The sequence below is a fragment of the Numenius arquata genome, chromosome 15, assembly GCF_964106895.1.
Source record: "Numenius arquata chromosome 15, bNumArq3.hap1.1, whole genome shotgun sequence".
Lineage (NCBI taxonomy): Eukaryota > Metazoa > Chordata > Aves > Charadriiformes > Scolopacidae > Numenius > Numenius arquata.
Genome location: NC_133590.1, coordinates 3,728,680 through 3,744,845, shown reverse-complemented (window position 1 = coordinate 3,744,845; position 16,166 = coordinate 3,728,680). Strand labels below are relative to the sequence as shown.

The following is a 16,166-nucleotide window of genomic DNA, read 5'->3' as shown; positions in this document are numbered from 1 at the left end:
GACCAAAATGACGAGGAAATTCTCCGAGCTGCTGTGAGAGCACCTTAGCAAGCCTGTAGTCAAGGGCAGGCTGAATCTGGCTGTCTCCCAGGAGAAAGGAGCATGACACAGATTTATCATTCATCTTCACACCCCAAATTTTAATTAAGGCACCTGCCCAGAAATTAATAGGCACAAAACCTGATTTACAAAGCAAAGGAGACTGAAAGATAAAGGCGGTTTCCACTCCTATTATTTGCAGGTCAGTGCTGTTAATGGCTCACCGAGAAAGGCACGTTTGGAGTCCCCACAAAGGCAGCAGCATGCAGGGCTGGCGAGCTCTGCGACACAGCCATTAAGATACCGAAAAACCAGCGTGCATTTGCAAAGAGAAGCTTTTACACTTTAAATTTAGATTTTTGGGATCAGAGTTCTGCCCCCATGCAGCAATTTCAGCAGTCGCAGAGTCCCTGCAGAGCAGGGGGTCCTCCCGTTCCTGGATTTTGCGGATATACAGAATGACCATGAGCCAGCAATGTGCCCTTGTGGCCAAGAAGGCCAATGGCATCTTGGGGGGCATCAGGAAGAGTGTGGCCAGCAGGTCGAGAGAGGTCATCCTCCCCCTCTGCTCTGCCCTGGGGAGGCCCCATCTGGAGCACTGGATCCAGTTCTGGGCTCCCCATTTCAAAAAGGACAGGGAACTGCTGGAGAGGGTACAGCAGAGGACTACAGAGATGATGAGGGGCCTGGAGCATCTCTCTTATGAGGAAAGGCTGAGGGACTTGGGTCTTTTTAGTCTGGAGGAGAGAAGACCAAGGGTGGATCTGATCAATGCCTATAGATACTGAAAGGGTGGGTGTCAGGAGGATGGGGCCAGTCTTTTTTCAGTGGTGCCCAGGGACAGGACAAGAGAGAAAGGGCACAAACTTGTACATAAGTTTGTACATCCCCATCTAAACATGAGGAGGAACTTCTTTCCTGTGAGGGTGGCAGAGCCCTGGAAGAGGCTGCCCAGAGAGCTGGTGGAGTCTCCTTCTCTGGAGACATTCCAAACCCACCTGGACACGTTCCTGTGCAACCTGCTCTGTGTGGAACTGCTTTGGCAGGGGGTTGGACTGGATGATCTCCAGAGGTCCCTTCCAACCCCATATCATTCTGTGATTCTGTGATACCTTTCATTGCCTTTCGGAGGAGATCCCTCGCCAGGGGACCTGACATGACCCCTGGGATTTCAGTGGGGTTGGGGTGCCAGTGCTAAGCCCGGTTAGCAGCAGCACTCTGAGCTGGGAGAGAACCCCAAAGTCCCCAGCCAAGCTGGCAGGAGGGGACAGAGGTGTGGGAGCGCCAAGGGGTGCACCGCATCCAAACACCTGGGAGCGGCAAAAACCTGCCCAGGGACCCTATATCTGGGTGTAAGAAGGAGGACTCAGTCCAAAACACCCGGCTGAACTGCAGACGTTTGGCTGAGCTTAGCTTTGCTCTGGGCAGAGGGGAAGGTGGGTGTTGCTGAAGATTTGCCTGTGCTGAAGACATCCTGTGGGAAGGGCTGAGTTTAAGCCTGGGGACATGATGACGAGGAGGCTGGGGAAGGAGGACGGGGGCCTCCAGCCTCTGCAACAGGCTGGGTGGGAGCTGGAGCCGAGGGACAGACGGCGGAGAGGAGGGAGCCACGGAAGGAGAAAGCGAGGAGTGCTCGGCTGCCTCGCAGGCATCGCTCCGCAGAGGAAGCAGCGAGCGGAAAAGCCAAGCCGGGCAGGAATGCACCGCGCTCGCCAGATCTCGGGCTGTGGCCAGCCCCACACGCATGGGTTCCCCAGCCCCACTCAGCCCCCACAGCAGTCCCACTGCTCGGTCCCGGGTGGTGGGAAGCGAAACCTGGCTATCCCGCAGAGCTCCTGACAGCAAGTTCCTGCTTCTCCCAAAAACCCAGCCAGGGTGGCATCTTCCCTGCTGGCTCAGCCAGGTCCTCTGCACAAAAGCAGCAGTTTCTGCCCCTTCACATGGGACCAAGGGCTTCTCCTACTCTGCCTCTATCCACCTAGGGTGGCTCTGGGCTCCTGCGCAGCTCGGGTACCACCCTCAGTTGAGCTGCATCCCCTGGGGACCATGGCAGCTGCATCCATCCCCCTGGGCTGGGGGGCTCCAGCATTTCCCCTGTGTACCCCAGCAAGGCGCTCCATCGCTCCCACCCTCCAGGCAAACCCTGAGCCATCCCGGCCAGACTTCGCACAGCTGCATCGCGGGGCTGAAAAAGGACGATGTGCTTTTTCCAGTGACTCATTCTCAGCCTTTCCTCTTTCTTTCTTTTTTTTTTTTTTTTAAAGGCACAACCTCAGCCTTGCACCCAGCAGAAGCCAAGCGCCTGCTCTTCGCCCCACCCAAGCACAAGGCCCGAGAACACCCTCCTCCCTCCTCCCAAAAGCCAACAGCCGAGGGCACGCCGCAGACTGAAAAAGGAAGCTGCCAAACTCTTAACGCTGTTTTCATCAGCTTTCGCTTTGCCCATCAGCCCGGCCTCAGCGGCACCCCCTCTTCTGCAGAGCCCCAGGAACTCCCCCCATCAGCCGGAGCCTGAGCAAAACCACATGAGGAGCTGAGAAGGCTCCAGAACTGGTTTCAACAGCTTTTGAAGTAAGTGACTTCATTTTTTTTTTTTTTTCCTTGCTTTCCTGCCTGTTTCGCGGGAAGACTTTGACAGAGGCTGCTAACAAATGAGCTGCTGCCAACAACTCTTCTCCTCCCCTTCTACCCACCCCTCCCTCTCCCAGACAAGACACCATAACCCGCAAGCAGAGGCAGGATAACCCCCCCCAAAATGCCATACTCCTCTTTATTTTTGCTTTGCCAGTCAGGCGCTGCCAAGGAGGTCGCAGGGCCTTGTTTATCCGGGCTGTTTGCTGGTAACTCGAATAACGGGGGTCTGAGCCCCATGCGCTAGAAGAAGTTGGCAGGTTCAGCATCCGGCTGCGAACGTGGGGCTGCACAAAGCGCGGCAGCCGGAGCTGGGGGCCCGGCTCCCCGTCACGCGGCTGCAGTTTTTGGCTGGTCTGCCCCCTTTGCCGAGGGAGTTTTGCATATGGAAAACTGGGAAGATGCAGGAAGACATTAAGGGCTGCTTGTGTTTGAACTCAGCAATATCACAGCGTGACTTTAAAGGGATTGCCCAGGGTAAGACAGAGCAGGGAACCGAGGCCAACTTTCTGTCCCCTTGCCACTCTGCTGCCCCACAGAAGAAGGGGATAAAACAAGATTTGGTGGGACAGCAGATGAACCAAAGCACAGGAGCGATTTAAAGCACAGTGCATGAGTAAGCCTTGTACAAGAGACCATAAGGATTAAGGTGCCTTTATCTCCTCTCCATGAATGTAGCCTTTTCCCGGCAGCTGGGGCTGACCTGGGGAAACCTTCCTCCCAGGTGGGAGGATGTCAGCATCGAGGCAAATTTTGGGGCAGGCCTGCTGTGGGTCAGGGCTCCCTGGGAGCTCCGGATGCGTGCCAACGCTGTAAGCTGCCGGAGACGGTTAGTTTGGTGCACAGGTCCTTCCTGTCTCCAGCAAACCCCAGTGACAGCAGTTCCCCTGAGGCCAGAGGGTTTCATCACATGGGTGAGGGTGCCTGGAGCTAGCAAGGTGCTTGGGGCTTCCTGAGATGAAACCCTGCGGGGACGCAGCACAGATGGAAAGCCAACTAAGAAATTATTTAAATGCAGCTTGCAAGTGGCATAAGGGAATGGGTATCACTGCAGAGAGCATGGATACGCTCCCCAATTATTTCCCTGTCCTTCAAAAAAAATCAGGGCACATGCTTGCCCCTGAGTGCCTGCAGTCCAACAGCCCTGTTGGTTGGGTGGGCATCCCAGTATACCCAGTGTTGTACTGGGAGAAGGTGCTGGAGGAAGCCACAGAGGCAAAGGTCAGTGTAAAATCACCCCTGGCACCGAGGTGTGCTGGTCAAGGGCTGGTGAGAGGCTGAGCCAGGACTGTGGGCCAGGAGAGCAAGTATGGTTATGTCAGCCTGCTGTGGGAGAGAAAGAGCTCATCCTGCCACACCTAATCCTAGCAAAAACTCCTACATAATTGCTGACCCAGCTCTACTGGCATTTGGTGATTGTATATCCCGGGTCATCAAGATAAGCTTTGATTTCCCAGGAAGTAACTTCTCTTACGGGTAGCAAGAGGCCCTGAGCATCCCCTCGCCCCTGTCAGCAGAGGCTGCTCCTGCCTGGTCATCTCCATCTCCCTGCCCCCAAACCTGCTGGGCCATCTCTTGCTGCCTCCCTGACGTACTCTTGCCTATTACTAACTATTAACTCACCAGGTCTAAAGAGGGAGGTGAAACCCACAGCCCTCGCAAAGGAGGGCAGCACCAGTACGCACGTGCCGCGTGTCCTGAGCTAGCCTGAGGCAGCAGCAGGGCTGGGGACGCATCCCAGCACCAGCGCTCCGGTCCAGTTTCCCCAGTAACGCAGCATCCTCCCTCGTTGCAGGTTTGGGAGATCAGAGTGTCCGGCAGCGACGCCGAGAGTAATCGTCTCTGCGGGAGGTGACTAAAACCAAAGAGAAGGGAAGGCAAGGGACGTGCAAATCACAGGGGCAGAAACAGCTGTCCTGTTGGCAATCTTCCCTGCAGAAACGCTTTTGGAGGAGTTAGTGAGAAACTCCAACGACTGAGATTTCCCTCGCTGCTTAGCCTGAATCCCTCTTTGGCCCCTTTTGAAGTATCCCTGGATACCCCAGAGCCTGGGACACCAGGCAGGAGGAAGGGGCAGCAGTGACTGTGCTGTGCTCCCGGAGCAGCCCTTTGCACATCAGCTTGCCCAAGGCCATTTCAACCTCCATCAGCGTGTCCCCCGGTGCTGGGAGGTGGGCCAGCACGGCCTCTCACTGCAGTACACGCCTCCTCTCGCCCCTGGGACGAGATGGCCGCCCTCATCGCCGAGAACTTCCGCTTCCTCTCCTTGTTCTTCAAGAGCAAAGATGTGATGATCTTCAATGGTTTGGTGGCCCTGGGCACAGTGGGGAGCGAGGAGCTCTTCTCCGTCGTTGCCTTCAACTGCCCCTGCTCCCCTGCCCGCAACTACATCTATGGGCTGGCTGCCATCGGAGTCCCAGCCCTAGCCCTCTTTCTCATCGGCGTCATCTGGAACAACCACACCTGGAACCTGGTGGCCGAGTGCCACAAGCGTGGCACCAAGAACTTCTCTGCCGCTGCCACCTTCCTCCTCTTCGGCTCCATCATGGGCCGGGCGGCCGTGGCACCCGTCACCTGGTCGGTCATCTCGCTGCTGCGCGGGGAGGCTTACATCTGCGCCCTCAGCGAGTTCGTCAAGCCGTCCTCCCTGGACAAGTTCCCAGCCGACTACGGGGCCGACGTCCTGGCCAGGTTCCCCTGTAAAGACGTGCCGGCCAACCTCACCAAGTTCAGGGACGAGGTGACGCGGAGGCTGAGATATGAGTCCCAGGTAGGCACACCGGGGAGAAAGCCACACGGAGCGGGTAAGAGCCACCTTGCCGTGTCCTAACGCAGCCTCTCTCTTCTCTCCCAGCTCTTCGGCTGGCTGCTCATCGGCATCGTCGCCATCCTAGTTTTCCTCACCAAGTGCCTGAAGCACTGCTGCTCGCCGCTGAGCTACCGGCAGGAGGCTTACTGGGCCCAGTACCGCTCCAACGAGGCCAAGCTCTTCCGACGCACGGCCGAGGTCCACTCCCGGATCCTGGCAGCCAAGAACGTGAAGCAATTCTTCGGCTTCGTGGCACTGGACAAGGAGGAGAAGGAGCTGGTGCAGGAGTTCCCAGTGGATGGCGTCCAGCCGAGCCCCCAGTGGAACGCCATCACAGGCGTCTACATCTACCGGGAGAACAAGGGCTTCCCCCTCTACAGCCGGCTCCACAAATGGGCCAAAGGGGTGGAAGGCAACGGGCCAAGCCCAGAAGGCCACGAAATGCTCTTTTTGGCTTCCTAGGACAGACGGGTGCCGGCAGCGGCTCCCCAGACTGCCTGGCAAGCCTACCAGTATCCGTGCACGGCTGAGGGATTCACTGGGAATATTCGTCCCAGCAGGATTGCTTCTTCTCAGCGGGTAAATAGGGATCAACAGCCGCAAGGTAGAGACTGATAAGCAATACACTGAGCTGGGGAACCCCTCCCATGGAGACAACCGTCTCCTCACTGCTCCCAGAGACACAAGGGGAGCAAAGAGCAGATGCACACCTTACCTCCAGGCTGCCAGTGCACCCTGCCATCTAATGCACCAGCAGAAGCCTTGGGGAGCAACTGGTGGGCGCATTTCTAACCGTGATTCCTGCGGTCCCACTCGTCTCCCACACAGCAGGGTTAGCCCCAGCCATCCCCCACACCTGCTTGTTTTATTGACATTGGTATCTCCTTACGGAGTTGTGCGGTGCCTGTTAAGCAGGCAGGTCCCAGAGCGCTTTACGGATTTTACAGGGCAGGGAAAAGAGGGAAGCAGTGGGTAAATTCCTGTGGCAAGGGGGATGCAATAGCACCTGGGAAGGAATGGGTCAGTAATACTGCAACACAGCGAGTAACTGAGAGACTAAGGCAGGAGGAATCACCAATATTCCCGGTATTCAGAAAGACGCTCCAATCACCAAGTTGGAATTTGGGTAGGACCCCAAACTCCCTTTGTTCTTACTGAAGTGCCTGATGACCTCTAATGAGCCCAAACGGTCGCAACCATGAGTTTATAAACCCAGAAGACGGCACCATCAGCAGAATAGCTTTTGGGCGAGGTGGCTCGGTGGCGGCTGAGAGGGAGCAGTACCCGCAGCCAGCCACGCCACCCTCTGCAGTTCATTGCATCTCTCACCCAACCGTCGGATCAGAGTCCTGCTTGTTTGGGTTGCGAGTTGCGGCAAGACCTCAACCAGAACTAGTTTTACATATATGTATATACACACATACACAGAGAGAGCGTATATACTATATAATCGTAGTCAGTTAGCTGCGTTAATGGAGCATCTTTCCAAAGGATGGGAAAGGGACCAGAAAGTTGCCAGCCAAAAGACCACATTCCATACCCCCATCTGCTGCACTGGGACTGCAGCCCTAGAGTGACAAGGGACAGTAGGAAAGGGATGGGGGGAGCAGCCCCTCTCTACCCTTCTACCACCGAATTTTCTTAAACTCTTTCCACTGCCTTAAATGGTCCCTGCAGCAGAAGGTCTCCTTTATGGACTCAGCCATACTCTGAGAAAGCAAAGCCAGAAAGGTGTAAAATCACTGCCCTCACCGTGACACTGTGCTGACTGGGGCTTCGGGGCTGCTCTTCTCAGACCCTTTTCTCCCAGGGGTCAGCCAGGAGAAAGCCCCCAACACTGTTTCAAGAGTTGACAGGACAATGACGTTTGGTTTTCCCACTTGTACTGTTTCTTTATAGGTACAACTGCCTCTTACACCGTGCTGTTTACCAAAAAGCCTTAAATTGTTCAAAAAATGACTCAAACTCACAAAACTCAGAGAGGCTTATGCACAAGGAGTTTTGAAATAAATTATTACATGAGAGTTATTTTTCATTGCCTCCTGAGTTTGTTTTTTTCAGGGGGGCACAAAAGCCATCATTTAACCTTCTCTTCGAACTCAAGGACTGGGAACTTTTTTTCCTTTCTTTTAAACATTCAGATCCTCTCCTATCTAGATAACCCCAGAAGTTGAACTTTTAAAGTATTACCACATATTACAAGGCAGTAACGCTGCTTTTTAGTTATTTTTGCAGCGAGTAGCACAAGTCTTGTACATCAGGATACACAATTGTAGCAAAGGATAGAAAATGTATTTAGAAACCTTTTTACAAGTATGTCCCCTTCTTGCAAGAAAGAGCTGGAGGGTGTTCCCGCACACGAAGAGGCTGGAACACAGCTCAAGTTGCGAGGCATCCCAGGATCCCTCTTCAGCTTTTCTACAGAATTTGCCTTGCATTTGTGGGAAGGCTTGGCTCCCAGCCTCACCGTCAACTAATCTGCAGGAATGATCAGATGCAAGTGAAATGAAATTGCATTAACTTGAGATGAAAGAGAGTCCATTTGCATTTCTTCTCAGGGGCCCTCGAGTGTGAACATGCAGACACGCACACCGCCCCCACACGCAGCTCAGCAGGGCAAAGCAGCGTTCCTCTTACTTCCTTTACTTCCCTTGCCTTCCTCCTTGATAGTCCTAGTTGTTCCTTTGAACCGCCTCCACTCCAGTTCCTTCTCCTTCCCTTCCCTCCTTTGAAGGAAAGGGGCAAGACACGTAATGCTTGGGAATGGATTTGTTTATCCCAAGAATAAGCCATGAGCACAAACCAGCTTTTGTTCTGTTTACCTCCCTTCTCCATTAACTCCAGCCAATTTCCATGTGCTGGGATGGGGCAGGGGCTTGTCCAGATCGTCCGGTTTTCCTCCTTCTCGTTGGAGAGGCATGTTTGAGTGACCAGCTGACAGGAGTGGAGTGAGCCGCCACGCTCAGAAATACTTGTTTGCAATTGTAGGGATTTTTTTTTTTCCTCCTCGCTGAGACATCCCTGGGCTTCCGGCCCTTCTGGCCCCATCAGCACCCTCATGAATATCCCTGCTGACCCTGTCGCTCTTCTTCCCCCAGTGACCATGCTGAGGTGAGGGACTTGAACCAACGTGGCCTTACACACCAGCACAAGCAACCAGGCTGGGCTTCTCACCGAAACGCCAGGAGGGAAATGGAGCTACTTGTCTTCCAGGCGTGCCGGATCATGCAAGCTGCCAGATCACGCTCTCTCTGCTTTTTCTCCAGAAGCCGAAAACAACCTCATTGCAGAGCAGCCTATAGGTTGCATTAGGGCACACTTCCCAGCAGCAAGATGGGTTCAAACCAGGCTCCTCCAGTATGGAGAATTACACACAGGTCTTTCATTTTCCCTGCTGACTACTGTAGAGGTTATAATAGCCCCAGTAGTCAAGAAGAAACAATACCTCAAAGGGATCTTGGTTTCTATTGCAATGCTTATTTACGTATTCTATTATGTAACTAATTAATCCAAAAGAAAAAGCCACCATCTTTGCAGCTTGTTCTCAAAGAAAAACAGCAAAGATGTTCCAAGCAGCCTCTTCCTCTAGAGGAGCATTAAGAAAAGTCTGAGTACAGGACCCTGCTCTCCCTGGGGGCAAGAAGTGAAATGACTTGTTTCCGGACCCCAAGGGACTTGGGAATGAATTAAATGCTGAATCATTCAGCCTTGCCAACGTGGGGCATTCATGGAGGCAGAAGATCTGGGTCCTGCACAGCCCTGTTTGTGAGTTCAGAGTACCTACAATGAGTAAGACTCTTCAAGTTCGGCATTTCAAAGCTGGGCAGCCGCTCGCTAGTGTCTACATTGAATGATCACACCTGCTTGCATGCTCTGCTTTTCCCCTTGCCTTCAGTTCTTCATCTGTAAAACACATGAATGACCACATCCACATCTTGCTGGGGAGTTACAAGTATACGGGTCATAAGGCACCGACACCAGTGACAGAGCCTACAAAGGTACCCAAGATACCTGGCTTTCTCCAAGCAGAAGGTTAGATTGGGATGACTTTTTTTCAGCACAGAAAAAAGAAGTTTTTTCTTTGACTCCCCTGATTGCTCTTAAGAGACAACAACTACTGAAACTCACTGTTTTTTCTGTTATCAATCCCTGGCAACTTGTTATGACAGAGGGTTGCCATCAGGGGATCCATCACAACTGGATGCTGTTAGCTTTAAAGGTATATACCCTTTCAGCTAAAGAGGACAAGAGCACTCTGGGCTGCATTAGAGGAAAAGTGTAACCAGCAGGTCGAGGGAGGTCACCCTTCCCCTCTGCTCTGCAGCGGTGAGACATCTGGGGTGATGTATCAAGTACTGGGCTCCCCAATACAGGATAGATACAGGCTTACTGGATGCTTATGGAACTGGAGTATCCACCATACAAGGACAGGCTGAGAAAACTGCATCTGCTCGACCTGAGGAGAAAGCTCAAGGTGGATCTTATCCACGTGTATAAATACCTGACACAAGGATGTAAAAAAAGTGGAACCAGACTCTTCTTAGTGGTGCTCAGTGACAGGATAAGAGGAAATGGGTACAGATTGAAATACAAGAAATCCCATTTAAATGTAAGAAAACACTTGTTTTACTGTGAACATGGTCAAACACTGGAACAGGTTGCCCAGAGAGGCTGTAGAGTTTCCATCCTTGGAGAAATAAAAACCATGGTCCCAAGTAACCTAGTCTAGCTGACAGCTGCTTTGAGCAGGGATTTGAACCAGATGATCTCCAGAGGTCCCTTCCTACCTCAACTATGCCACAATTCTGTGTTGCTCTGCCAATTTCTAGGAGCACAAAGGCACTTGAGAGAAATCTTCAAAGTGTTAATTCAGCTGAAAGGCAAGAATCTTCTCTGCCATCTTGACAGACAAAGAAAGCAATTTAGATGACATCACTGTACTTAAAAATAGCAGGTTGTAACTGCACCATTTCCCCAGGAAAGTAGAACAGGTATGGCTGATGTTTGTATTAATTATAAAACAGTCTATATTTAAAAACGTCTTCAAAGTCATCGACAGACTAGGATTATTTGTAACCCCTGGAACAAAGCTGCAAATATTTATAAAATCTTTTTCCTTTCATTGTTTGTTCTTTCCAGTTTGCTTTGGTCATAGACCAATACTCTCCAGCAACTCACTGTCCATAGCCACTCAGGGCAGAACTCCACACCTCATGCAGTGTGGGAACTGAGGAGAGTTGAGTCTCTCTGCTTCTACTTGCGCCGTACTTAGGTGTCAGCAAAGGAACTCTTGGTCTCCACATACTCAAGTGCTGCTCTTTTAACAGCCAGGACACTTTCTGATGTACCAAATTTCTTCTCATAATCCAGGTAGCGTTTAAAGAAGAATTTCATCTTCTTTGGTGCCAAGCTCAGGTGTATGACCCTCTCGAAGATGTCCCTGCAAGAAACCAAAGCGATTCAGATCGCTGTGCTGGTGACAGCACTCAATACAAGCCCTGTATCCTGCCTTTGAAGAAAGAGCAGAAACTCAAGGGAGGCATTCAACCTGCTGTGAAGTGCTGGTGCTTGAAGAAAGAGATTCCTGACAACTGGCCAAAACCTCAAAGTGGAAGCCTCCTATTTGCCTCCAGAACTCTAGGGCTGCTGGTCAACTTAAGCCAAGATCCAGCCACTGTATTTGACCCTGCGTTCATTAAGTGGATGTGTCTGGATCCATACTGCGGGAAGCTGGACTTCCTTTTGTCAACTCTCAGAAAAGAAAAAGAAGAAACACAGAAAGGGAGGAACTTCCTTCAGATATGCAAGGGCTTGATCTCACCCTTCAGATACAACAAGGCAATCCCTCCAGTGGGACAGATAAACTTCAGTACAAGTCCCCTACTTTCTGTCATGCAGGCTACTGCTTACAAACCAGTCTCCCCCTCTGCCCTATGGATCTCCTTGGAGTCTCCTCCATCCTGGCAACAATAGAAAACTGGGGTGTGTGGAAGTGCCTTTCTCTTTTGCTCTGCTCTGGGAAGCCCTATACAACCTCATACTGCAGGGTACCTCTGCTCTTTTCAGGTGTTGCTCCAAGCACTGTACTCTGCACCTTCCCAGCCCGCTGTAGCACAACTCACCGCACTTCCTTCTGGCTGCCCTGTTTGATCATGATGTCCATGTAGATGGACCAGATGTCTGTCCGCTTGGGATAGCTGCTGAGGGTGCTCTCGAAGAGGGCCTTGGCATGTTCTGGGTCCCCAAAACGGAACTCTAGCTGTGCAAACCTTGAAATGACATCCACATCTGGAACAAGTAATGAGATGTTAGGGTATCACAGCAATCTCTTCCCTGTGAACAAACACACGTGACAACTACAGGCAGGCACAGAGACAGCACCATCTTTACCCACAGACAAAAAGCTCTGTTGTAAAGTGGTTCTGGACCAAGGCGGGATCAGAGTGGGAGAGAGAAGGGTCACAGTTCACTTCCCATTTCAGGGCTCTGCAGGAGACACAAGTTTATTCTTACATTCAAAATGCATCTTGCAGCATCCATGGGTAGCCCCACAAACCTGGGACTAAACCAACCGAACTTTTCCAGAGGGCTGTAAGATTCAAAGTCATCTTTACTTTGGATGCTTTGCTTTTGCCCATCACAGCAAATTCTACTACAGGAGGATTTAGCATTGATATCCAGGTTGAAATTTCCTCTCCCCTGAGAGTCAAGGGCAGCACGTTCAGCACAACTGGTCGTACTTTTCACTTGTTACAAACATTGTCACAGGCAGAGGTATCAGAGAGCAGTCCATCTGCCGGAGACCTGTCAACGCATGGTCTGCATTAAGGATGGGGAAGACAGCACTTACGTTCTTTGGTAGGCAAAGCCTTGAGAGCCCGCTCCAAAAGCCTGTGTGTAGCCTCAGTCTGGCCTTGCTTCAGGAGGAAAGAGGCGTATTTCAGCCACACAGATTTCTCCTGACGGAAACGCTTCAGCATCGTGTGGTACAATTCTTCTGCTTGCTGGAAGGGCAGAGTTGGGTTAGATCACACAGATTCATAATAAAGCCTTGTAGCTTTAAAACTCTCACTCTTGGCCAAGGTGTCTCCAAACAGTTATGACAGAAAAACAAGTATCAATAGTTCCTTGTCCACTGTCACTCATAACTATTAATCCCAGTTAGGAACAGGACAGGCCTAACATCTGACAGCTGGAAGCTTATACAGCCAGCATTGGTAGTTGATGGGCACAACTGAACGGGATACGTGCCTGGGAACTGCTTGCACTATCTTACCTTGTACTTCTCAGAATTGGCATAGATGTCACACAGATGCTGGAAGACTTTCAGAGGCTCATTGTATTGAACAGCTCTCTCAAAGACCTTCATCAGTGTCTCCTCAGTACCATACATGTTCTCCAAGTTCAGCAGAGCTACCCAGACATTCAGCTTCTCCTGTTCTTCCCTTAAAGCAGATGTGAACAAGAATATTTAGCCTTTTACCAGTCTCCACCAGCTTTTTTGCAAACCACTCAAAGACTCACTGACTTGTAGCCTGCCTCCAGGACAAAGGAAAGCGGCACACTGCTCACTGATACACCACTTGTGGAATAGAGCACAGCAGTTTTATTAACACTACAACTTTTGATCACTGTTGTTTGTAATTAAAAAACCACAAGGATGATTCAAGAAAGCATAATCTACTTAATCATGCTGTAGAAATTATTTAATACATGAAGGTGCAGCACTATGGAAAAAGCAACACGAGTTTTACAGTTTGTTTGATGTTTTGATTTAAGGACACCACCACTGGCAGCACTGTGCTCTTCCAAACCCTTCCAACTGCTCAGATGTCCGTACACTCAGTGATACCCCGGGGAGTTACTGCGCTCATGAGCTGCAGGCCAGCTGTGGTGACTCAGGCCAGACCTTCAAAGGCCCAGCTGACAATTGCTACCATTTAATCCTTTTGAGGTCACTGGAATAGACTCTGCCACTCCGCACACACACTGATGATGCTCTTCTCCCACCACAACTACCCCACCATGATTTATTCTTTGGGGCAAAGGCAGGCAGAGCCCTATTATTACCTGAAGCAGATTGTTTTAAGCGCTCTCTCTGCCACAGCTCTGGCCTTCTCAATCTCAGTAGCCTGGAGGTGGAAAGCCATGTACTGTAGCCAGAGGATGGAGCTGTTGGGACTGCTCAGCACCAGGCGGTCAAAGTCATCTGCTGACTGGGGCTGTCGACCGGGGTCCATGAGAGCTGCCTCTAATTTGCAGAGCTCCTTCTCCTTTTTCTGCTTCTCTAGTTCCTTCTCCTTCTTTGTTTGTTTCTTCTGCTGAAAGAGCAAAAAAGGAGGACTAGGGAAAAGCAGGGACTTCACGTGGGAATAGGCAGGCCCACCTAAAACACAGCCAGACCTCAGTATGTCCAAGGCTGGGCAGTTTTCACAGAAAGAGATATGGCCAGTTGTTTAAGGCAGGAGGAAAACGGTACAGAGACCTCAGCCTTCACACCTCCAAGAATAGCAGCAGCACACAAAATCTCATTTCTTTTCATGAAATACATTGAGGGACCAAATACTTTGCTGGTTTTTACCCCAAGTGCAGGATTCACACTTCACCCCTCCCCTCTCATTCTTCTGTCTTTACCCTCCGGGCCAGTGCTCACCGCCCCTCTCCGCTCTGTAAAAATCCAGGATACAAGGGGAGAAATTGTGCAAGACTGGGGTATGTGGCTGGATTGCTGGGGTGACTCAGGTCTAAATTGGGAACTGACAGTGCCATAGTTCTCTGCACAAGGCAGCTTTACCTTGGACAAAGCAGCACCGGCCATGCATGGCCTTTACAGAGGTGACTTTTGATAGACAGGGGAAATCCCAAAGAGCCAACGTGAAAGCAATTCCTGAGCTTGTTTCTGATTTTGCTGAATTGCTCACACTGGAAAACTCTTCTAAAAATTTACAGCCTAAAAGAATTTTTTAGTGTTTTTCTAACTAATAGGAGTATAATTTGAAAAGGTTTTTCACCTCCGGGTTTTCCTGTAAATTTTCAACACTTGGAAAATTGAAAAACAGAGCTGACATCAAATACAAAAATTTTAATTTCATGAAAATGTTTGTTTGGCCCTAAATAATTATTTTTTTTTCACATCACCATGAAATGCCCTATTTTCATGCAGCCATGCTAAAACACGGCCTTTTCTCCTCTGCTTCAGATATCTGCTGCTAAGCCCAGCGCTCAGAGCAGTTAAGGAAGTTGTGTATTAGCTGTCAGAGATGTTCCCTTGGGTTAAAAGTCTTTGCTATGGAGCAGACATACTGAGACATGTACTGAGACATCACATTACAGCCACCACGTGGTGTCTCCCATGCTGGCAACACTAGGACACTGTACCTTAGACTGCGGATCCTCCTCCTCCTCGCTCTCTGAGCTCTCTTCCTTCTGATTCAGCACAGGCATATCCATTGCATTCATGTCCTCATCCCAGGTGAAACCCATGGAAACCTGCAGCCTGGGAGCTTCACCAGGTTTCTTTATCTGTTTGGAGGAAGACAGGGAATGCCCTGGGTTTTGATTTGAAGTTTTTACACTGAGATCAGACAACTGTTGTTTACTTCTGGCTTCTTTCTGGCCAGTATTACTGACTTCTCACACTTGCAAACAGCCCACCAGCTAAAACATTAAACTCTGGTCACCTTTGTTGTAATTTAAACTCAATCCATCTCAAGCTATTTCCAGGTGACACAAACACCAGCCTGTGTCACCCCTATCTGCAGCAATGATATTGTCATCCAAGTAAAAATTGACACATCTCAACAGGGCTGGAAAATCATTTCAGGCTCAGGTTCTCCAAACTTCTCACCTTAGACTTCTTTTTAGCTGCCTCTTCCTCCTGGTCATCCTCCTCCTCCTCTTCCCGGTAATATACCTCAATTCCACTGTCATTTTCATCTGCTGGGCAGATTTTCTTTTTTTTTGGCTTCACCTCCTGCAACAAGGGGAAATGAGTGGATGGCGGAGGGCAACAACTAGGATGAGTCTTAATATCACAAAGAGTCTGACAGCAGAGAGAGGGTGGTGCCCTGGCACAGCATCCCCCGCTGTCCTCTCACATAACAGAGACAACAGAGAATAAACCCACACTCACCTACACATCATGCCAAGACCAACAGGACAGGCCACACAGGCAACAAAATTGGGCTGCTAATTCAGCTAACTTCTACCCAAATGGAATAGTTTCTGATCTTTGCTAATCTCAAATGCAATTTAATCTTTTTTTTCCTACTCTGTATAGTTCCTCAGCCTGATGCCAGTGGATATTCCTAGTCACCTTCAGTATTTGGGCCAACCAAGTCCTTTAGCATGTCCTGTGTAATCACATCCATACCTGCTCACTTTCAGAGTTTCCTCTTCTCCGTTTTGTCTTCATCTTAAGCTCTTCTCTCTTTTCCCTGTCATCTGCCTCTCTTTTCTCTTCCTCTGCATCATATCGTGGTAGGCCTAGGGATTCAGGTAAGACACTTGGCATTCCGGTGTCGTCAGGTAGGAGGGAGAGCTCAATGTGTTTTCCTGTTACACTGCAATGCATTGCCAGGAGCAGCAGGAGAGAAGAAGAGAGAAAAGAAAAAAAAAATCTGAGCATTTACAAGGACTGCAAGGATAGGAACGTCTTTCGACTATTCTCAGCTTTTATCCTCCCTCT

General features: G+C 50.4%; 2 protein-coding genes across 2 annotated transcripts in view; one reads left to right on the top strand and one right to left on the bottom strand.

Annotated features, from left to right (window-relative positions):
- The first annotated feature begins 4,897 nt into the window (after positions 1-4,897).
- On the top strand, positions 4,898-5,941 carry CALHM2 (calcium homeostasis modulator family member 2). The gene is made up of 2 exons (XM_074159091.1): positions 4,898-5,440; positions 5,525-5,941. Exons 1-2 carry the CDS (start codon positions 4,898-4,900, stop codon positions 5,939-5,941), a joined length of 960 nt encoding a protein of 319 aa, XP_074015192.1.
- A 2,927-nt stretch (positions 5,942-8,868) lies between these two features.
- Positions 8,869-16,166, bottom strand: part of PDCD11 (programmed cell death 11) — a 28,134-nt gene continuing 20,836 nt past the window's right edge. Inside the window, exons 28-35 of the mRNA XM_074158854.1 lie at positions 15,852-16,041; positions 15,327-15,452; positions 14,858-15,001; positions 13,550-13,800; positions 12,756-12,924; positions 12,330-12,483; positions 11,602-11,767; positions 8,869-10,919 (exon numbers count right to left, since the gene is read on the bottom strand). Of these exons, the coding sequence (XP_074014955.1) occupies positions 10,748-10,919; positions 11,602-11,767; positions 12,330-12,483; positions 12,756-12,924; positions 13,550-13,800; positions 14,858-15,001; positions 15,327-15,452; positions 15,852-16,041 (1,372 nt within the window). The 3' untranslated portion in view covers positions 8,869-10,747. The remainder of the gene's footprint in view (positions 10,920-11,601; positions 11,768-12,329; positions 12,484-12,755; positions 12,925-13,549; positions 13,801-14,857; positions 15,002-15,326; positions 15,453-15,851; positions 16,042-16,166) is intronic.